The sequence below is a fragment of the Mustela putorius genome, unplaced genomic scaffold (assembly GCF_011764305.1).
Source record: "Mustela putorius furo isolate JIRA1106 unplaced genomic scaffold, ASM1176430v1.1 tig00537227_pilon_pilon_pilon, whole genome shotgun sequence".
Lineage (NCBI taxonomy): Eukaryota > Metazoa > Chordata > Mammalia > Carnivora > Mustelidae > Mustela > Mustela putorius.
Genome location: NW_025422368.1, coordinates 45,200,952 through 45,225,217, shown reverse-complemented (window position 1 = coordinate 45,225,217; position 24,266 = coordinate 45,200,952). Strand labels below are relative to the sequence as shown.

Below are 24,266 nucleotides of genomic sequence, written 5' to 3'. Positions count from 1 at the left end.
AATTTGACTATTTTAGATACCTCCTCTAAGTGGAATCATGCAGTACTTGCTTTTTTTTTCCGTGTTCTGGCTTATTTCATTTAGCATGTCTTCAAGTCCCTCCATGTTGTCACGTTGCACACAATTTCCTTTTTTTAAAGATGAATAATATTTCATTTTAGGTTTATATCACATTTTCTTTATATATTCATTTGCTGATCAAATTTTAGACATTTCTTCATCTTAATTAATGTGTATCGTGCTTCAGGACGCCCGGGTGGCTCAGTGGGTTAAGCCTCTGCCTTTGGCTCAGGTCATGGTCTCAGGGTTCTGGGATAGAGAGCCCTGCATTGGGCTTTCTGCTCAGCGGAGAGCCTGCTTACCCCTCTCTCTCTGCCTGCCTCTCTGCCTACTTGTAGTCTCTCTCTCTCTCTCTCTGTCAAATAAATAAATAAAATCTTAAAAAAATTTTTTTTCTAAATGTGGATAGTGCTTCAGTGAATATGAGAGGGCAGATACCTCAGTGAAAACTCAATTTCAGTGCATTTGGTTATATGCTCAGAAGTGGGATGGTTGGATCATGTAGCAGCTCTATTTTTATTTTTTTGAAGACCCCCCCCCCCACACTGTTTTCCATAGTGGCTGCTCCATTTTTGCATTCGCACCAACAGTGTGTGAATGTTCTAGTTTTTCCACATCCTACCGAAACTTGTTGTTTGTGGGATTTTTAGTTTGATAATAACTGTCCTGACCGGTATAATCTCATTGTGGTCTTGATTTACATTTCCCTTGTGATTAGTGACCCTGTGCATTTTTTCATATACCTGTTGGCCATTGGTGTATCTTCTTTGGAAAAATGTCTACTCTAGTCCTTACCACATTTTTAAATTGGGTCTAAGCTCCAACACTGGCAGGATCAGAGTCCATCAGCTGGGAAGGCCCCTCTAAAAAGTTGGAGCACTGGATAGGCAAACCAACCCTTCCTTTACCCTGGAAGAAGCCGGGAGCCAGGAGGTCTCTTTCTGATCATGTGGCACGGAACCAGGGGAAGTGACTCCAGGAGGAGATGTCCTGAATTTCCTTACTGGCTTCAATACATCCGTTTTTGTGATTGGAAAGCATTCAAGAGCCTTTCACTTAGTTTCTAGATTTCCCATAAAGGACATTTATTTGTTTATGAATTGTTTAGCTGGTCTGTTTGTGGGCAGAAGGATGGTCCACGGCTTTCTACTCCAACATCTTGCTGATGTCACTAATATAATCACATTCTAAGATATTGGGGATGAAGACTTCAACATGAATTTTCAGGGGGCATCATTCAGCCTGTAACACTTTACACTTCCATTAACACTTAAATATATCCATTCTCTTTTCTCTGTCTCACAGATCTCTACAGGATCTGACAAAAAGAGCTTCCTCTGATCTCATCTCTAACCATGCTCCCCGTAACTCTCTGTGCTACATACACACCAGCCTTTTTTCTCTAGCATGCCAAGTCTGTGCTCCCCTTAGAGTCTTTGCCCTGTCTGTTGTCTTTGTCTAGAATTCTCCTACCCTACATGTTAGCATGGCTTATGCCTTTTTCTCATGCAGGACTCTGTTTACAGTGTATTCATTTTTAATGATAAAGATATCACTCAAGAGCTTACTTTGCATGAGGCATCCTGCTAAACACATCTATGTCCCAACAGACATAGTAGTTGAAAACATAACGTTTGGAGCTAGACTGCCTGGGTCCACATCCAGGCTTTATTACAAACTATGGGAATTCGGGAAAGTTATTTAACTTACCTGTGCTTCAGTTATTTTCCCCTCAAGAGACCATTTATTTTTATTCCAAATGATCTCAAACCTACAGAAAAGTTACAGGAATGAAAGAAAGAATTCCCACATCACCTTGCCGAGAGACCCCATTTAGGTTGATAGATTTCGCCAGTATCATCTTTTATACAGCAACAGATCCAATGCAGGATCCTATTTCCCCAAGTTGCCATGTCTTTCTCCAGCCTCTCTGAATACGGAATAATTCTTCAGTCTTTCCTAACTTTCATTGTCTTAGCATTTAAATGACTTAGGCCATTTATTTTGTAGGATAGCCTTGTTTTGGGCTTGTTTGGTACTTCCTTGGGATTTGACCCAGGTCAGGACTCTATTAGATGGAAGGTAGTTGCCTCAAAGTCACTTTGTAACAAGGTTCCTGCCATCTTTCTCTTCTGGGTGTTTTCTTGCATGCTTATGTGTGTATTTGTGTGTTTGTTGTCTCACGCGGGTGGAGTATAAAGTTCATAAGAGCAGGGTGGACTGGTTTCCTTTTGCAATGCTCTATCCTCGCAGATGCGCTTATATTATCTGCCAGCCCCTGTGCTAGTCAGTAAGAATGTAACAGGGAACACGAACAGGTCTTCTTTGTAATTACAAAAAATAAATTAGAAAGGGAGTGAGATAACTTGCTACTTACACATTTGTTCAATAAATATTTATTGAACACCCACTATATTCTGAGCCCAAGGGCTGTGGCAGTGAACAACACAGAAAATGCTCCCGTCTCCTGAAATTTACATTCCAGAAAGGAAGAAGACAACAATGCACATAAATAAATATATAATACAATGAGTGGAGATGATGAGCCATCCAGCTCCTGTAGATGAAGAGGATTCCAGAAGAAGAAGAGGAAATGGGAAGGCCCTGAGTTGGGGATACACTTGGCAAGTCCCAGGATCTACAAGGAGACCACTGTGGCTGGAGCAGCATGAGTGAAGGAGACAGAGGGAGGAAATGAGATCAGGGAGGCAGCCAAGGACCCATCTTGTGTGGCTTTGGATTTCATTCTAATTGTGATGGGAATCCATTAGAGGGTTCAAAGCATGGGAGTGACATAATCTTTTACTGCACAGAGAATTGCTTTATGAACTATTTCCTTCGCAGAAAGCTCCTGAGGGGATTGGCTGAGAATCTGTGATTCTCGAGAAACTTGAAATTTCTGGCTGATACTTCTTATACGTCAGGCCCTGAACTGGTAGCTAGAAATCCTGGAATGTGTTCCCAGATTTGCACATTCCTTTTTGAGGGGCTTTGGCTCGGCCGGTCTTCCTGGCTTTATGGTACCTCTTCACACTCAAGGATTCAAGAAAGCATGAAGAGTGAAGAGGAAAGAGAGCAGAGCACTTACGGGAATTCTCTGGCTATCTGAAGCCTCAACTATGAATATGGTATAAATAAATTAGTAAGCAGAGAGAGTCGGGTCCATTTCACACACACAAAATAAGTCAGTGTGTTCTCCTTTAGAATATTTTCTTAAGGTTTAATGATTAGTGTAGGCTAAATTAGAGGTCAACATGATTCTGCATAAAGTAAAAAACTTGAATTGACCCCAAGAGTAGCTTATTTTAAATTTTTTTTTCACTTCCTCACGTGATTGGCTTATGGACAGAGCATTTTCTGAATCAGTCAGTGTGTTAATAGTAAAATAATTGCTGGGAAAGTTTAGGGAAAGATGCTTTAATACCTGAGTATAAATGAAGAAAGGAATAGAAGAGAATTCTAGGAGAAATGGTGTATTCCATTTGTGGTAAGATTGCATTTAGATATTAGATTCTTAAATATGTGTTCTTTTATTTGCTATGGATTGAAATTGGGGTGATCCGTTTATACGGGATGATAGTGAAGAGAACGCAGCCAGGCCCTCTTGTTTCGGGAACAATGGGGTAGGTGTTCACCCATGGATTTTCTGGTTCTCTCAGGTCTTTTGCCTTCTTGCAGTAAGGGAAAATCAAGTCTTTCGAGTGCTCAGGGAAAATCTAAGTAGGACTCTCTGCGGTTTAAAAAAAAAAAAAAAAAAATTCAAGACAGAGTCTGAGTTGTTTTCTACCTGAGCTTAATTTGGGATCCATTTTGTTGCTTTTTATAAAGGTGTGAAATGGAAGTTTGGGATTTCCTCGTAAATGACCTTCTACAGTGACTTTCTGTTATTTTATTTTCTCCCGGGAACCAGAATAGCCATGCCATACATTCCCACTGTGTGAGGTTGAATAAACCTTTCTAATTTAGAGTCAGTCACTTGTGAGAGCCTAATTAGCATTATGAGTAAAACGTCTGTGTTTATTTCTGACCAGTCATGGGATAAGCCTGTGTTAAATTCAGTGTAACATTTTGTTGCCTCCTTCAGTTTGAGAAGCTGGTATCTGATATAAGCATTAAACATCCCCACCCTCTTATTTTTTTCTTTTTCTTTTTTTAAACTCTGTGTTGGTGGCCTCTACTCATTTCCTTGCCTCTTAATCACTGTTACCTCAGAGCCTAATCATGCCTGGCAGCGAATGTGTACCTTGTGAACTGACCAAACAAAGGACTGATTCAGAGAGAACTGAAGGAGAAGCAGGTTGGCATTTACACTTTAAACTTAAAAAGCAAACAGCCAGGCAAATATGCAGCACAGAAATAGAGTATCCAATGATCCTGGGCTGGGGATTACAAAGCTCTGTTTTGTATTCTTCATTCTCCTGTTGAGTATTCTAGTCTGTACGTGGGCACACGTCTCGATTTGGAGAGAAGGGAAATAAGATTGATCTCTGAGACATCAGCTAGGAAAATCTATAGGCATGGACCAAGGGAGCAGTCATTTTTAAGTGAGGAATTTTAGAAATCTCTAAAATGCAAGTCGAATGCCATCTTGGAAGCAGGGCTGAATGGTAATTACGGCCAGTAAGTGGATACCCAATATTCTCATCCCCTTGCCTGGGGATAGATTGTGATCACAGAGAAAGCACAGAATGAACAGGGTGCAGAGAGGGCCCCTGGGGGGGAAAGAAATCCATGGTTTGTCGCAGCAATATCCACGGAGAGGCTACTGCCTCCACTGAGTGTCATTTGGTGGGCTGGGCTGTTAGATCCGTGATATGGTTCTAGACTCAGGGGACTATCAAATCTCAGCCATGCATCCACCGACCCTTTACTGAATTTACCCTCGAGGAAGCCATCTCTGTGTGCTCTGGATTCTGCTGCATACTTGCTTACTTACAGGGAGACGATTGTCTGATCAGCCACTCTCTGATGCTGGATGGCTTCATGGGTGTGTGTCTCATGATAATCTACGAAATTGACATTCTGGCTCCTGTGATATCATCTAAACTGAATCTGTCCTAAGAAGGAGAGCACTTCAGGAAAGGCTGGCAAAGCTGAGGTTCAGGGGCTGCCCAACCTAGAGCCTGACCCTGGCCCACACCCAGCAGCTGGCTTCTTTCTCATCTTGCCGCAAGCATGAATGAAGTATAAACACTGCAGTTGAGATCTAATAAGAACTCATGGGCATCTCTAATCCATCATAGTCAAAAAGTGCATTTTTAATCACTGTACCATTTTCTCTCAGTCTTTGCTAGTAAACACTTGAAAATATATTTTGGTGGGGCATCTGGGTAGCTCATTTGGTTAAACATCTCGCTCTTGATTTTGGCTCAGGTCATGATCTTGGGGTCCTGGGATCGAGCTCCGTGTCAGGTTCTGTGGTCAGTGAGGAGTCTCTCCCTCTGGTTCTCCCCCTGCTCATGTTCTCTCTCTCTCTCTCTTAAATAAATAAATCTTCCTAAAAAATTGATTTTGGTGATCTAAAGTCTGTTTTCTGATGCATATTTTCATATTTTTCCTTTTGTAACCTATATGGTTAGTGACTTTATGTCTAGGTACAAATCATGACTATTTTAAAGGAAAAGTATCTGTAAAAGAGGAAGAATATTGGATATCCATTGTTCATGAGCACTGTCTTGCTACTTCACAAAGACAATTCCAAGTCACACTTTATTTTTGAGCTGGAATTAATACTACAAATAGATATTATTGTTTTAAAATGTCCTACAAAGGAAGAAGACAGATCATTCTCATACCAGATGCTTCCCATCCCCAGTGGGAATATGCAAGAGGTTTTTATGAGCTAGGCTCCATAAGCACACAGGATAGGAAGCATAGAGCATTATGTTCAAATGAAAGCGGAAGAAAAATGTTAGTCTTGGGAATGCTGAAATTGGACTAGAGGACAAGAGCCAAGGCTCTACTCCTATAAAGGGAATCATAAAAACCAGTAAATGAGCAACCCTCCATTTTCTGAAAGTAAGAAAAAAGGTTTTTCAAAATGAGAAACGCTAAAGTACCAAAACTTTCTCTTCACTCTAATTGTTTATAATGTATGACCTCATATCTTCATGCACTTACACACCCACACCTAAGTAGTCATAGGCAGAGAAACTTCAACATCATTTCTCTTACTACTGCTATCAGCTTTTGAGGAAATGAATATCCACAATCCATTAAAAAACCCATAGAGTATTCAACGATAGTTATAATGGGAGAATATATAAGATAAAATAGAATATAGTCTTTTCTCTAAAACACATGACTTGAGGGTCACCTGGGTGGCTCAGTTGGTTTAGTGTCTCCCTTTGGTTCAGGTCACAGGTCATGATCCCAGGGTCCTGGGATTGAGCCCTGCTTCGGCCCCCCTGCTCACTGGAGAGTTCAGCTTCTTCCTCTCTGCCTCTCCCACCTGCCACCCCTCTTCAGATGCTCTCTCACATGTGGTCTGCTCTCTGTCTCAAATTAATAAAATCTTTAAAATAAAATACATGACTTGATTTTTAGTGCCTACTCCAAAGACAAATATACTGGGTAATTAGATTTTGGAAACAAAAATACAAAGAGGAAGTTCTCTTCCTTTCTGGAGTACAAACTTCAGGAGATCAGGAGCATTTTCTATTTTTTCACTGCCATATCCTCCGGATTCAGAATATAGTAGGTGTTCAATAAATGTTTGTCGAATGAATGACTAAACGGCAAGTTATCTGGATATGCTAATTATCTTTAAATAATAATAAAGAGCATCTGTTTATATTCACATTGTAGTGGGACGATAACTTTCTCTTTATATTTTTGTTTCCAAAATCTAGTTACCCGAAATATCTGTGTATATATATTGTATATAATTTCCCATGAGGGCTAGGGTTTTTAATCTTGTTTTGCAAACTGCTATATCTCACAAATGTATTTCATACATTTGTGAAGATATGAAGTATCTTGTGGAGGGAAACATGATATCATGGTGAAAAATGAACCTCCTTTTTATGTTTGCTTGCTGGTTCAAGTCCCAAATGTATGCCTGATTTGTTTGATGACCGAGAGAAAATGTTATATTTCATGTAAGGTACCTATGGCTTTATTCAGGCCCTTTACTCTGAACACAAGGAATTTCTCTCTCTTCTCCCTACCAGGGTCCCCATACTGCTATCAACACCTAGTTTACTATTACCACTTTATGGAGAATGTTCATGATTAACTGGATCTGAATGAATTAGTACGAGTGATAATACTTGGCACAATGGGAGCATTAGGAAACCTTTGTCTAATTTATTAGACTTTTCTTCAGTGTCATTTCCTGCAATATCCTACCCTCCATCGCCTCTCGTTCCTGGCCTGGCATTTCACTGGGTCTGATATATTATTGACACTCCGCAGCCCCTCCCTCCCTCCTCCCTCCCACTGTTAAATATCTGCATAGAACAACTTCTCAAGATCTAAGGTGGTAACTGACTCATCTTATAATCACATTATATAACACAAGATATAGTTGGTACAAGTGGACAGAATACTGTCTGTCCATGATATCTGTCTGTCATGATATCTGATCATCATGAGATCTCTAGTCTAGAGCTAAAGAGCTCCGTCCTTAGCCAGTTTTGTGGAGTTGGGCTATTGAATCTCCTTGGACTTCACTTTTTTTTATATGCAAAATGTGGATGTTCGTCTAGATCAGCATTTCTATAAGTAAGTGCTGTAACACTGGTTCAAAGATATGCCTTTCAAAAATACTTTCTGGGGTCCCATTCATTTGGGAATTGCTATGTATTTTGTCACCTGCTAGAATATCAGCAATTTAGGATTCTTTTTTTTTTTTAAGATTTTATTTATTTATTTGACAGACAGAAATCACAAGTAGGCAGAGAGGCAGGCACAGAGAGAGGGAGAGGCAGGCACAGAGAGAGGGAGAGGCAGGCTCCCTGTTGAGCAGAGAGCCCTATTCGGGGCTCAATCCCAGGACCCTGAGATCATGACCTGAGCGGAAGGCAGAGGCTTTAACCCACTGAGCCACCCAGGCGTACCACAATTTAGGATTCTGACAAGTTCTGAAATAAACTATTTTTCCTTACTTGACAATTGATCTTTTGAGAAAGGTGAAGAGTAACATGTTGGTAGTTCCCAGAACTTGGTGACACAACACAGAGTCATAAAATCCCAAGAAATATTCTGGTCCTGTGAATCAATTTCAATTTCATGGATATGGATACTGGTTACCGGATAGATAGAAGCTACCAGGGAGAGAGGAATGGAAGAAAGTTCTGAGAGGGGGGCAGAGGCATGCCTACCTACCCTGTGCTATCAGAGCTATCCTAAGAAGTCTGGAACATATCCTGTAGGTGACAGGAAGCCATCCTTTAATTGGTTTTTAATCAGGGGAATCACATAATCAATAAATATTTATGAAGAGATTTACAGAATGAAAAAGAAAATTCTGGAGTGCTAAGGCAGACGGAGGGGGAAGAGACTGACAGGGAAACTAAGGTTCTTATGGAATGAGAGAGGGTAATAGGTTGAATAATGACAGTAGCTAAAGGAGAGATGGAGGAACCAGATTTGAAGGAAATTTAGGAGCTCAGCGGACTGTGGGAAATGATTGGATACCAGACAAGAAAGAAAGAGGAATACAAAGGGACTCCACAGTATTAACTTTGGTAAATGTTGTGTGATTACAAAATTTACTGGGATAGGAATTCAGAGGAATGAACTGTTTCATTTAGATTTTGAATTGAATGTTGGAATCTTCTACAAAAAGGAATTTCTCTATAAAATGCATCCATTGATTTTTGTGTTTCGGAGTTCATTAGTGATTTAATTAAAGACTATATTTTTTTAAGAATGTATTCTAAACTGAAATTTGGTAAGCACTCAATACATTCTTGTCCACAAAACAGCATTTTTATCTATAGGGTTGATTTTTTTTGTTTGTTTTTTTAATTTTTACCTCTAGCTGATAACCATTTCTAGGACTTCAAATCCATTTTGGTTTTTCACTCAGTCCAAACCAGTTTCTTCTTTCAGCATCTGATAATCCTATCCACATTAATATCTCAGTAGAAGTTTGTGAAATTATTTCCATTTTCTGGAGGAAACAGCATAGGACTCCAACAATTTTCACGATTATTTAAATATGAAGCCATTATTTTTGAACTAATCCTGAACTTGGCATTCACACTAAATATTACTGATGCCAATACAATAAAAATACATTGTGTTTATACTCAGGGAGCGGGATTTTTCAAGAGCACCTTTCTATGTCAGTGACAAGTAGAAAAAGATTTCTTTTAACTGACCCAGTTTCTTACAGGTCCATGCTAGCTTATTGTATAGAACTTAACGAAGATTTTAAAGAATTATTTTGTCCTAAAACATTTTGAAGTATAGGGTTCTTTTCTTTAGGGACACAAGAACTCCCTTTTAGAGGCAGGATGTGGAAACGAGCATGACCCAAATTGTTTATACAAAAGCAGTCCACACCTCCCTGATTAGGTCAGAGAATTTTGCCTTTTACCTGCCACAGCTGCCTTCTATTAGCACTAGAAACAAATTGTACAATCTATGGTCACTGAACTGTGACCACCTTCTCATTTTGAATTTCTTTGTCTAAGAGGACCAGGAATCCAGAAACTGAGTTCCGTGGGGAGGAGCTGTTGCTGGATGTAACTTACCAGGGGAAGGGAAGTGCTTCAGCCTTAACAATAAACTGAACTATCAAAATGGCCACCTATTATAAAATGAACACAATGAGGCAGTCAGAAAGTGACTCCTGAGCATTTTCCCCCTCTTTATACTGTAAAGAAATAAAGGTAAAAGCTGAATGGTCTTGTCATAGGCAGGGCAGTCTCTCCCTCCCCACTTCCCGTATCTGTGCTGCCTTCACAGCAGCTCCCCGACTTGTTTTGAAATGAGTTTAGAAGCTTTGGAAGGCAGGTGCATGTCGTGGTTGTTCCCAGTACTCTGGGGTTCAGGATGAAAGGAGACTGGGGGGTAAGCCTTCAGATTTTGCACATTTCCAAATGCATTCTATTGCCCCCAGGAGAAATCTTGCATTGTCGAGAAAATGCAATGCAAAAACGAGTTGAGACACAATGTCCCTTTATGTCAGAGTGAAACAGTCTTGCTTTCCTATAGTAGAAACAGAGGGCAGGAAGTCAAGTTGTGGTTTCTGAAATCCAACAACCTCGTATCGCCGTGCCACTCTCACTCGGATCCAGCGCCACTCCTTAACTTGATATCTGTTTACTTTAGAGGAGGCAGGTTTTTTGAGAAAGGATCATAAATATCCTGGCTGGGTGCCCCAGGAGCCATGACAAGCAAAAGAACATACTCGCCTAGTGATAGTCCTTGTGATATTTAAATGTGTGGGTTAATTTTTTATCCACTTTAATAACTGGATTATTCCCCTCCACTCCTCCTCTGCTTTCTATTTCTACTCTGAAGCCGTGGGCACAGAAATCTCTGCAGGCAAATTACTCCAGAGCATATCGCTGGACAGTCCTACAAGGAACAGTTACATTCACGGCATCTGGATTCCTGATCGTTTTCCGACATGGCAGGTGTGAGTGGCTGTATAAAATATTCTATGTTTATCTTCAACTTCTTGTTCTGGGTAAGTTTTTTTTTTTTTTTTTTAAATTATCAATTTTAGACAAGAAAGGGGGACCTTGATACAAATTTATCATAAATGAGAACAGACTCTGCACTAGAGAAATAAGAGGAGGAAGAAAATGTATTTTCCATTTACTTGTTTGGTTTTGTTTGTTCTTTCTTTGGTTATTTCAGTAATTGAAAATGAGCCAATGACTCAAGAAAAGTGGACTTCAGGATCTGTAAGGATAAACATTTCATAAATGTTTTGATATTGTTGCAAAACAATCACAGAGGGAAAAAAAAAATCCCTTAATTAAAGGACAACGATTCTGAGTTGTATATCATGCAGGCCTCCCTGGTTTGAGGATCTTGTGGGAAAAATTTGGTCTCATTCCACCGGCGCCCAGCCCCTGAATCCTAATCTTTACATCTGGGTCTGAAACAGGTGAATGGTGGGGTGTCCGATTAGGGATGTGAGGAAGGGATCATTTTCAGAGACCCAAAGAAGAAACAGTGGGTCATAAACACCTTGAGAGGAAAATAATACAATTATTTAATCATGGAAAAATTAAACTTCGTTAAACTGGTTAAAAAGAAGTTAGTATTTCCATGTGTCATCACCCTGCCTCTTAATCAACAGGGTTGGTATTTTAGCAGGTCTTATGGGGTTTTTTTGAAAGCCTGTTGACATAAGACAGCAAATAAATTGATAAGTCACATTAAATCTTAGAAAATGGAAAAAATAAGATATGGAACGCAAAAGGTAAAAGGCAGGCTGGGATGTTGGACAATCGACATCATTTTTAGTAATGTAGGTATAATTAAAGATTGTTCAGAAGTGAATCAGTAGAAATAGTCCAATGTCCTTAAATGAAGAATTTATTTTGCATACTAGATTTAAGATTTTATTTATTTATTTGACAGACACAGATCACAAGTAGGCAGAGAGGCAGACAGAGAGGGGGGGAAGCAGGCTCCCTGCTAAGCAGAAAGCCCAATGCAGGGCTGGATCCCAGGACCCTGAGACCATGACCTGAGCCAAAGGCAGAGGCTTAACCCTCTGAGCCACCCAGGTGCCCCTGCATACTAGAATTAAAAAATGGCTTCTTCGTGGGATGCCTGGGTGACTTAGTTGGTTAAGTGTCTGCCCTGGGCTTTGGTCATTATCCCAGAGTATGGGATCGAGTTCAGCATAGGACTCCTTCCTTGTTCAGCAGGGAGCCTGCTGAACCCTCTGCCTGCTGCTCCTTCTGCTTGTCCTCTCTCTCTCTCTCTCTGACAAATAAGTAAATAAAATCTTAAAAAGAAAATGGCTTATGTAGTATAGGCAGGAGAGAGTTTTGGTTTTGTTTTTTACCTGGTTACCTTTAGTAAACAGGCAGCTGGTATCTATATGTTGGTAAACTTCTGTCCTGTTAAAACAATGATGTACCTAATTAAACAACTATAGGAATACAGTCTTGTACAGAATGACTTTCCATTCAATGTCAGCAACCCTCATGAGTACAGATGAAATATTGGCGAAGTAAATGAGAACGTAAACAAATAAAATAAAATAAAGACGATCTGTCCCTTTACTTCCTCTTTTCCCTAGAAAAACAGACTGGTTTTTACAAGTATTAAGTCTAGATCATGAATATATGCCAGTTTTTTAAAGTTAGTCCTGATAAATTTCTTCCCTTAAAATATTTAAAACTGGTTAAACCTTGAGAGTAGAATATAAACAAAGGGATGTCTATGAACTTTGGTTTTGTTTGTAGCTTTTTGTTATGAAGAATTTTGAACATGCACAGAATAGAAAGAGGTGATCAACCCCATCATCGAGCCCCACCAGTGAGGACATCAAGGCAATTCTGTGTGTGTGCTCTGATTCACTTTCTTCACCCTGTATGAATTTGAAGCAAATCCCAGATACATCATTTCATCTGTAAACATTTTGGTATATATCTCTAAAAGAGAAGTAATTCTTTAAAAAAAAAAAAAAAAGAAAGAAGGAAAAACATAACCACCATGTCATTATCACACTAAAAACTTAACAAGAATTTCTTAATTATCGAATATCCATCTAGGGATGTTTCAGAATCTAAATAAGGTTCACACTTTGCCATTGGCTGATATATCCTATATGTCAATTTCATTTCCATCTTTATCTCTCCCCCTGCCCCCCCCCTTGAAATTTTATGCATTGATGTGTGTTGTCGGTCTTTCCACACTTCCCACAGTCTGGAGTTTGCTATTTGCATACCTGTGGTCTAGTTTATCATGTCCCCATGTCCTCTGTATTATCTCTAATCTAGTGATTGAATTTTTCCCCTTGAAGGGGTTCAGGTGGTTATTTGGGGGGCGGGGGGCAGGGGAACACAACTACTTTCAAAGTGATATTGAGTCCTTTCATTGGCCATACAGACATACTGTCTGACTGGGTCGCTTTTTGTGATTCTGGTTGCCACTTGATGCTCAAGAACCTAAGAAACAGTCCATTAAGAGTTCCAAATTGGTGATTTTCTGTATCCATCACCTCATGTATGGGCGGGAATACTTTCAATATAGAGAAACCCAGCATTTATTGACTGGTTACCAGTAGTACCCAGTTTTTATTAAAAAAAGAAAAAAGGCAGCATAAATGCTTCTTACTCTTTACTTAACCAGTTTCGAAATTACGAGTTAATTTCCTGGTATCATGCAACAGTAATTAGCAAGCATTTCTGTAACTCTTTTATCTTTGGCCATTGGGGAGCGTCTTCAAGTTAGCTCCTCAGTCCTTTTGACACGATCTTAGCGTAACTTCTTTCCCATTGGTATGACAAGGTGTTCCAGACTTATTTCCCTAGTTCTTGCCCTAGACCTGGAATCATCTTTTTCTTCAAGAAGTCCTGAGATTTATTTTTAAAAAACTGCAAACCTTGTCTTTCTAAGGCACAAAATGTATATGGGCCATTTAAACAAGCCAAAATATGAATATGTCAATAAATACATGCCTCTTATTTTAATAAGATCTTCTAAAGTACCTAAACTAGTAGAAGTCTTCAAATTATGAAATCATTAAAATATATCTATATTGTATAAAAACAGCATTATAAAGTGCATTCACAAAGAATGTGAATACATTGGAGATCCGTGTTCCATTAAAGAGCTACTCAGGAATTTGAAATCTGGATTTTAAGTAAGCTGAAATGACAAAGAGTGATTAGGCAAGGGGCATGTTACAGGTTCAGGATTATATATTTAAGATTAGAGATCTCTACTGTGTTGTACCCAGATATTGTCACTGCTTTCCCCGAATTCTCTGATTATTTTATGGTCCTCATTATCTCTTGTTTTTCTGGTAATGAAGACAAAGTCTTTCCAATGCATTAGATTTCAGTTAGATATTTCTAACTTCCCTCGGGTAAAAGGCCTTGTTCTTTCCTTCCGCATATCGCATATCGGTGTGACCTACAATCTCTATAGGACACATCTCGAAAAGGAGTCTTCAAGTAAGAGGAATGGAGATAAAGGCCAGTGATAACTTCTCAGCCAACAGGTGATATCAACATTTTCATTCAAAATTAGATAGCAGGAGTCCCTGAGGTTAGGGAACCACTGCTATTTTTCTACTCCCCCATCTATCCCCAACCCAGCGTTCTCCATTGGAATTTTATGAACCTTCATAGGAAATTAGCAATTTGTCACATTCCTAATGTTTACTTAAACAACAAGTTTAACAGTCCCACTGATGTGGTTTTCTCATAGATATCCATGGCCTTATGTGTTCAAATGCATTCCTTCTGGTGTAGCTTGTGTAGCTTGCAAAACTAAGCCTTTGCAAAATAGGGCCAGATGTTGAAATATCTCTGAGATATGCATATGGTCATGTAACCTAAACATACCAGTTTCTTTTGGGAGAGAACTTGAGATAGGTCACGTAAATATGGGGCAATTTCCAATTGTCAGAATTAGCAATTGAAGAAAAACATGTAAAAGTGGAAATCATTCTCAATCACTGATGCTAGTGTTGGATGCAAGTCACAGGGAAGTGGAGAGAATGGAAAAATTCCAGGTACAAAATCTATTTCTCCAAGTCTTGTGTCAGAACAAATGAGCCGCCCAAATTTCCTTATGGTCTTCTCAAATACGTCAGTCTGGGGAGTAGTGTAGATGCTGGGGTATAGTAGTTGTTCTGGGTAAGCACAGGACACGGAGCCTTCGCCCAGGGACGCAGTGGAACCTCCAGGAGGTCCGCAAAGGGAGCTATGGAGAGGCCAGCCCTGCAGAAGGAAAGTGGAGTGAGGTCACATGCCCCATCCCAACTGAGGTAAGGTGAGAAGGAGGGGCCAGGTTGTAAGAGCCAAAGGTATCAACAAATGCAGGATGCTGGGACCTGAAGCCATCGGAAGAGAGCAGAAGGAAGTCAGAACTTGGAGGGAGTCCAGGAACCAGAATTTTGATGTTTCTCCTTGTATTTTTTGTGGTGCCTGGGTCTCCTGGCTGGCTGGGCCTGCAGCAAAAAAGAGAGTCAAGACAGAGATAACTGAGATGGAGGAAGCTGAAAAAACAATCAGGCCTGATGATATTTCATTCTGTCAGTTGATGAACTCTCCCAGGTTAAAGACAGAACTATGGCTGGAATGTGTGAACTTGGTAAATGCAGTGGTTTCCTGCCACTCTGCAGTCGTGTGGAACTGTAACCCTGACAAGAGGCAGCCAAGCCCAGGGGTTGAGAGGCCAGACTGAACCTCCGCTCTTTCATCGCTAGCCATGTGACCTTGGGGAAATGTGTTGATCTCTGTGTGCTTTAGAGTTCCTCAGCTTTAAAACTGGAGCTAGAGTTGTTGGGAAGGTTAAATGAGTTAAGGCATAGAAAAAAACTCAGAAGAACGTTAAAGAAATGTTTAAGAAGCAGACATTTCCACCAATGTTTAAGAAATGTTTCAGAAGCAGATATTTCCACCAACATTGTATGGACATTTTTGTAAGACAAAAATATGCAACTATGCTGTGTAGTAAGAAATCAGTTCCAGTGCTGGATTCTGAAACAGAGGCAGAAATAAGATGGCAAGAAATATGATGGAGGCAGAAAAATCTTCTAGCACAGATGAGGGGAATGGAAAGAAGGAAAGCAAATTTTGCAAGCAGATAGGCTTGAGATTCAAATCCTGACTTCGCTTCATATTGTTCTGTGGACAGGAACACTTTCCTTGACTTTTCTGTGCCCCAGTCTCTGTGTTTGTAAAATGAAGACAATAATTTTATCCAGGAGAGTTAATTGTGAAGATTAAATAAGATACTTTCTGAGAGCCTATAACCAGGGACTCACATGCAATAATAGTGCAATTAATGCAATTTCCCCCAATGCCACCCATCATACTACTTTTTAATTTAAAAGTATTAGAGTCTGGCATGGTAATATTTTATACATAATTGGCTTTAAAAACTGAAATATGATTTTAGCCCTACTTGGCCCTCCTCTGGCCTCATGGGACAAGGAGTTATTGACCCACCCTGAGCCTGGCCTCCAAGCTGGGGGCCTGAGACCCCCATTTTCTCTGCCCAAATGGCTCCAAACCTGTTTCTAGGGTCCCTTAGAAGGGTCTAGACCCTTCTTCATGGTGTGGGGCGCTGTTTGCTGGAATGGGAGCAGGTTGGAACAGGGCTGGCTTACAGGCTGATGCATCTACAGTCATTCCTGTTTTGTCCCTTGGAGTTCAAGGACAGAGCCTGGAGTGGGGGCCAGGGGCAGGGCACTTCTCCCCAGGCCACCCTCTGCTGATAGCAGACTCCGAGGAGTCAGAGAATTCAAAATCATATCTTGTCCTCCAGGTGATTAAGTGGGCACATTTGTCAAGGTTGGATGATCGGAAACATTTTATATATGTTTATTACCATGAATGATAACTTCTTAATATAGAGACCTGTGGGCTGTGGACTGCTTGTTCTTGGTGTCCTTGCCCCAGGCCCTGCAAATGTATGTACAGTTCTGCAGGTTGTGCTTTTGATGCAAAGTGATAAAAACATTCCTGAATTTGCATCATTTTTTTTTTTTTTTTTAAGAGAGCATGAGTAGGGGGGTGGGCAAAGGGAGAGGGAGAAGCAGGCTCTCTGCTGAGCAAGGAGCCCGTTTCGGGATTTGATTCCAGTACCCTGAAACCATGATCTTAGCTGAAGTCAGATGCTGAACCGACTGAGCCACCCAGGTGGTCCCTGAATTTGCATCCGTTTTATGATTCAGAAACATTAACTCGTAACCTTAAGCTCATAAAATCCTGAACATCCAGCTCTCTTTACCTATTTGTGAAGTTATGTACATTTTAGTGATTTTATGCTTTAGTGCAGCAAAGATAACCTGAAGTGTGTTCACCCAGACCCTATTTATGTCACAAAGAAGTGTTGATTTCATCCTCCTAAATTTGATTTATTTCTCCTAAAGTTAGAGCTCCTTAAAATCAGAATTTTCAGCAGTTGTACTGGGCATTTGGCTTATTTACTGGGTTCAGAAGAGACACATGAAGGCAACTCTAGAGACACTTTGCTATGTGCTTGCCAGTCCTTGATACAACAAATAATCAGTCACTAGAGCCTGAAAAACCATGAGGGCAGAGCCTGCTGACAATGGAAGTTTTTAAGTAACTCCATTGGTGTAGAGCATCAGAAAAGCAGATAGTGTGTGAGCGAGAGGAGGCACGGTCCGTAAGTCAGAGCTGCATTAGGCCATGCCTGGAAAGAGAAGGCCCAGCAAGTTCTCCTCCAACAGGAGGTCTGAGAATTACCGTCAGCCATGTCGCTAGAGTAAGGCAAAGTGCAAAGCCTACTCTCACTGAATAATACATCAGAATGGGTCTCATCTTATTCAAAAATGAATAAGGGAAAAATCCAGCTTAGGTCCTAATAAAGACTGCTGAACAGGTGACAGGAAACTCTGAAACCTTAGAGGACAAGCACACATCCCTGAAAGAAACACTCCAGCATCATGGAGAAAGGACCTGGGAATTGGCATCCACAGAGCAATGGCAGAAAACAACTCCCTATGAAACAGACGATGGAGGCCACGAGAGCAGAAAAGGAGGCCACGAGAGCAGAAAAGGTCAACGGGAAAAGCATAGAATAAACTAAAGAAGTACCTCATGTAAACCAGAAACCCAATGATAGAGTTAAAATCCACTCCGGAAACATTAAATGGAAATGGTGAGAGAGAATCCCAAACTGAGAAACCCTCTTGGAGGAAAATCAGAAAGAGATAAATGAGGTGGAAGAAGGTAGACGAGAGAATGGACAACCGGAACAATTCGTATTCCTGAAGAAGAGGATACAGTAAATGGGAAAAGAAAGATAATCTCACATTTTAAAAAAATTCTCACAGGCAACAATGGCACACTCTGCATCATCTTAACCACAATGCCATGGAACTAGGCTTTTAAATAAATCTTTATTAAAAAAAAAAAAGAAAGTTGAAAATCAACAAAAGCAGTTCTGTCCTAAAATATTAGGGCTCTTGGAATCCTTGCCTCTTGCATTCATGGCCGGAGGTGTCTTTGGATTACCATGAAAATAGATCTTGGAGTCATCCAGATTATCCATTTGGATATTTTCTTATTCTTTTATAGCCTTTCAGGAGCAGCATAGGAAGCTTTCCCTTAAGCTTACCGAAAATGTGTCCATTCTGGGCCAATAATGATAGAGCTCATGATCCATACTTTCCGCTAACAGAGCGCTGTGCACTTTCTTCCATTTTTAATGCCCCTTAAATACACTCTGATAAATCAAAAGGTAGAATTGAGAGGGAAGGAGTAGGAATGACTGGCGGGCGCCGTATCCAAGAAGAGGACAAATCAGCTGGTTCTGTATCATTTATCTTTGCTCTAGGTGGTGCCTCCCTTTTTCTTCCTGGCACTTTGTAGTTTTCAGCTTGTGCCCTGTTTTAGTCTGCTTGGGCTGCCGTACCAGAGTACCATGGGCTGGATGGATTAAACGACAGAAATTTATTTTCTCATAGTTCTGGAAGCTGGAAGTCCAAGATGAAGGCGCCAGTCCATTTTGGTCCTGGTGAGGCTCTCTTTCTGGCATGCGGGTGACTGCCTTCTTGACCTGTCCTCCTCACACGGTTTTTGCTGGTGCATAGAGAGGGAGAAAGAGACAAAGAGATCTCTTCCTCTGTCACCAATCATCTTGGTCACCAGTCATCCTGGATTAGCATGCCACCCTGATGATCTCATTTAACCTTAATTACCTCCTAAAAGCCCTATCTCAAAATACAATCAGACTGCAGGGTAGGGCTTTAACACGTAAATTTAGGAGGGATATAGTCCGGTCCATAGCATGCTCCTAAGCAAACATCAAAATTATTACCTAATTTCTTAGAATGTTGGCTCAGACCAACTGCATCCTAATTCCATAAAAAGAAAGATGTCTTATAGGAGCTGAGTGATAACCAAAATGAAAGATGTCTTATAGGAGCTGAGTGATAACCAAAACGAAATTGCATTAATTGCACTATTATTGCATGTGAGTCTCTGGTTATAGGCTTTCAGTCCTACCTTCAAGGAGAAACCTTTGGGGTTTAGGGGCAGTAGGCCTGGCCAGTTCTGCATGTCCATTTACATTTCCTTTTACAACCTGCTCAACAGAAAGTGGGACAGAGCTAGGTACTTATATCTTAATTTATACTCTTGATTATTTAGATAGTATAAGAAGGCTGTGGGACAAAGACCCAAAGCCAAATTGGAAAAGGGCTCAGAGAACCATTATGATAGCTAGTCTTGTAACAATTGGGATAAAATAGGTTAATACCAACCATGACTCTAGAATTATTATTCTTGATAGAAAATAAATTTACTTTTAAAGTCAGTATAAAATTTAATAATTTTATATTATTTAGACTGATTTTTATATGTAAGTTTTTTCAATAAGATGAGACTGGCATGTTCTAAACATGTGTTTCTTTTGTTTTTAAGATTAAGCTAGAAGAAAAGATAGATAGGGTTGGAAATGACTATGTATCCAATTTCAAAATTTCTAAGAAAATTTAGCTAATTGTAGAAATTGAAATTGGGCAAAATATTCTTGACTTCTGAAATAATTGGATATTCTTTCTTTTTCTCTCTTTCTTTTTTTCTCTTCCCTTCTCTCTCTCTCTTTCTTGCTTTCTTTCTTAGAAAGAAAGAGAGAGCATGCGAGTGGGGTAGGGAGAAGCAGAAGGGGAAAGAGAGAGAATCTTAAGCATGCTCCATACTCAGTGTGGAACCTGATGTGGGGTTTGATCTCATGACCTTGAGATCATGACCTGAACTGAAATCAAGAGTCAGATGCTTCACTGACTCAGCCACCAGGTGCCCCTCTTTATTTTTCTTTTTAAAAATTAATTTTTAATTATTTAAAATAATTTAAAAATAAATTGAATTTTTTTTAAAGAGCAGTTTTAGGTGTACAATTCTATTGAAAAGATGGGACAGACCTTTCCCATACACCTTACCCCCACACATGCATAGCCTACCTTGTTTTCAGTATCACTCACTAAAGTAGTACACGTGTTACAATTGATGAACCTCTACTGACATATCATAATCACCCAAAGACCATAGTTTTCATTAGGTCTCACTCTTGGTTTTGTATATTCCATGGGTTTGGACACATGTATAATGACATTGACATGTATCTATAATTGTAGAGTATTATCACCGCCTTAAAAATCATCTGTGCTCTATCTATTCATGCTGTATCCCCTTTGGCAACCCCCGATCTTTTAAGATCTAAAACTAATCCATAATTTTGCCTCTTCCAGAGTGTCATATAGTTGGAATCCTACAGTATGTAGCCTTTTCAGATTAGCTTCTTCTACTTAGTAATATGCATTTAAGTTTCTTCCATGTTTTTGCATGGAGTGATAGCTCTTTTTTTTTTTTTTTTTTTAGTGCTGAATAACATTCCCTTGTCTCAATATACCACTTTATTTAGCCATTTATTCCCCTACTGGAGAACATCTTGGCTCCTTCCAAGTTTTAGCTAGTGTGAATAAAGCTGCTATAAATATCCTTGTGCAGGTTTTGTGTGGACATAAATATAGAGAGATACCAAGGAGCATGATTGCTGGATGATAGGATAAGAGTATGTTGGGTTTTGTAACTGCCAAACTGTCTTCGAAGGTGACTGTACTGTATTGCATTTCTATCAGCATTGGTTGAGAGTTCTGTTGCTCCACATCCCTGTCAGCATTTGGGATTGTCAGAGTTTTAGGTTTTGGCCATTTCAATAGGTGTGTAAGGGTGTCTTGTAGTGGGGTTTTTTTTTGTTTGTTTTGGTTTTTTTTTTTAAGATTTTATTTATTTATTTGGCAGAGAGAGACACAGCAAGAGAAGAAACACAAGCAGGGGGAGTGGGAGAGGGAGAAGCAGGCTTCCTGCTGGGCCAGGAACCGGATGCAGGGCTCAATACCAGGGCTCTGGGATCATGACCTGAGCAGAAGGCAGACACTTAACTACTGAGCCACCAGGCGTCCCTATCTTGTGGTTTTCATACTCCTTTTAAAGTTAGTGTTGGGCGCCTGGGTGGCTCAGTGGGTTATGATCTCAGGGTCCTGGGATCGAGTCCCACATCGGGCTCTCTGCTCAGCAGGGAGCCTGATTCCTCCTCTCTCTCTCTGCCTGCCTCTCTGCCTACTTGTAATCTCTCTGTCAAATAAATAAATAAAATCTTTCAAAAAAAAAATAAAGTTAGTGTTGCAGATAACACTTGGTGGTTGAGAAGACTAAAGGTTATAATTTGAAGGGAAAATATGGTTGATTTCATTGACTTCTCAATGAGTTGATATGTAAAAGGATTTAAAAAGTAAACTAGAGCCACACAGAGAAAAACAAAAGTTAAGGGTTTGAAAAACCAAAGTCTTAGTCTCTAGGAGTTCCTACGGTTTTCTCACTGGTAGTCTCATAAATTAATATCAGATAAGGATAATAATCATAATAATTAATGCTATGTTCAGTTAAAGTTGGATAATTAATGCTATGTTCAGTTAAAGCTAAAAGCCAGAGCAACTACTAAGATAATCATTGTAAATCTACTTGAGAAGAAAAAGAAAGAAAATATCAGTGAACAAATTAAACAACAAACAAAAATCTAACTGCTGTAAATTACTGAAAATCTCAGGGGGTCTCATTATCATTCGACATAAATCCTTACAGACTTATTTATTAACACAGAACTACTAAAATGAGCATTTATCTCCATCTGCAAGTGAAATTAGGATTTAGTGGAAAGGGGGGGGGACAGGGTTGTCAGGCTCTAAAGCTGTCTTTTCAGTGGTTTGAATTTTATGGTGTATGCCAATGTATGACTGTAAGATAATTAAATTGTGCAGGTTATTTGGCGATTTGAGAAGGAGCTTTGGTTTTCCATTGCCTTCATTATTTGGTAAGAGTTAAAGCATGTGGAGGGGCAGATTGGGTTAGGAGTGGGGCTGGATTTTCATGACAGAACTGTTATTTCTTGGGGTTCTAGCTCCTTGATCTGAAAGGAAGGGTTTGGACCCAGATGACTATCTTGAGATCTTTTAGACAACATGGATATTCTCCGATTTTTCAGCTGCCAATGGTACTCCCTATTCCTTAAGAAAGCCTTTGACTCCACATTCAGAGTAGACTTAATGAGAAGCCACTGAAAGTGAACCGGTTGTTCTGGGTTTGCTGGCCTACGGCTCAACCATGTACAACAGCAACGGTAGGACAAGGTCAGCGAGCTTCAGAAGACTCGGGAATTTCTCTGTCAGAGCACCCCACGACCAGAACAGTCTAGAAAATCTTGCAAGCGCTGCTATGTTTGCTATGTTACCAAACTCGCTCTCAACATCTCTCTTTAATGATAGAGCTTTGATTTTTTTTTTGATGCTATAACATATATATATATATATATATATATATGAAATGAAATAAAACAAAATCAAACCCTGAAAGACAAGGGTTTTCCTTACACAAAAGTAAAATGTGTTTCACATTTTATGTGTTGGCTTTGGTCCAAATGAAATAATCTGGGAAAGTCATTAAATGCATTTAAGAGTTTAAGTACTGTTGCTCATTGTTCCTCCTCTCTGGGTAAGTTTTACAACCTAAAACAGCTTATTTTTAAAAGAGTTTATTTGGGTACAAAAAGTGTAAACCCTTGTTGCTTACCTGAAGATTTTGTCAGATGTACTACTGTTCCCTGCCTATCCCAATTTCTTGCTTCTAGAATCTTGAAGGAATGTTTGATGATTAGGTTTTTCTTCCCTTTTGGTCCAAGACAGCTTCTGAGACAAACCCAGGGGCCTAAAAGGATATTTTGTCTTTAAACTGTTGTGACCTATCTTTCAGCTATTATAATCTAGCAAAAACACAGAGTTAGTGTTGAAATATGAAAAACTATAGTGGTGGTGACTTCTTGTCTGCAGACCGATGAATGGACTGTGGATGGGAAACAGAATTATTCTTAACAAATTTACCAATTTAGTGGAACGTTTTAGCAATTACCTGCACGTGAACATGCCAGATTTACATCTTTTAGGTGGAAGTGTATGATTAGTGATAAGCCATTATGATCTAGGGGTGTGTTCAGTCAGAGTCGCAGCTTGTCTCTGTTGTCCTCTAACACGTTTTTTGTTTTTTGTTTTTGTTTTTTTTTTTCCTGCAGCTATGTGGCATCTTGATCCTGGGAGCGGCAATTTGGATACGAGTTAACAAAGATGGTGAAGAGGTAAATAAATAGATACAAATTTCTCCACTCCCAAAACAGGTTATTTCTCTTCCAATGATGAAAAAGTGACAACAATAATATAAATATTTCTATAGCCTTTTCCTTAACTGCTTGATGTAGTCCTTTGTGCTGGTATGCGATCTTATAATTTAATTCAATTTAATTAATCAAATTTAATTACTCACTATGTGCCTGGCACTGTGCCAGGCATGGATCAATCCTTTTGGAGAATGGAGGGGTGTTATTTTAATGATAGAAAGACTGCCATGAACATGGAGATCGGAAGGGGCTAGAATGGAAACCAGGCTCCTTCGTTACTGGCGGAAGGCCAGCCTGAAGTGTAGCTGGAGGAGACAGACTGCCATTCCTCCACACCAACAGTGTCTGTAGTCCAAGGTACTGACCATCATTTGGCTGATCCCAAGGTGGAAGGTTGGTCCAAAGTAAAGAAAAGGAGAAGTTCTTTTGGAGAAGAAGAATTTGAATCTAAAGGCAACAAAGTACAAAGGTGGTTAGTAATTAATTACCTGTGCCAACTGGCATTGAGGGTGACTCCTTAGAACAGTAAGACAGCAGTCCCACTAGGGCAACTGAGCCCTGGGCCGGGGGTGTCCAACCTCTTGCTAGCTAGATAAGATTAGCGCAAGCCCCTCTCCTTCACCAGGTGCCATTCTGTGCCCCGTGGCAAAGCACTTACCAAGATTTTCACAGGTCAGGAAGAATTCAGTTCGTAGAGTTAATTCTGGCTCCAGTCTTTGGATCGCACATGGGCGGTTTCCATTCCGTATTACATCCCCTTTGTGAATGCAAAAGAGTGCATGAGGGAGAGAGGAGGAGGAGGCGCGCGGGGCTCTTCCTTTGGTTCTACCCAACAGAATAGCTGGCATCAT

General features: G+C 40.0%; 1 protein-coding gene across 1 annotated transcript in view; it reads left to right on the top strand.

Annotated features, from left to right (window-relative positions):
- Positions 1-10,286: 10,286 nt before the first annotated feature.
- Positions 10,287-24,266, top strand: part of TSPAN8 (tetraspanin 8) — a 31,087-nt gene continuing 17,107 nt past the window's right edge. The window contains exons 1-2 of the mRNA XM_004752435.3: positions 10,287-10,705; positions 23,314-23,376. Of these exons, the coding sequence (XP_004752492.1) occupies positions 10,646-10,705; positions 23,314-23,376 (123 nt within the window). The 5' untranslated portion in view covers positions 10,287-10,645. The remainder of the gene's footprint in view (positions 10,706-23,313; positions 23,377-24,266) is intronic.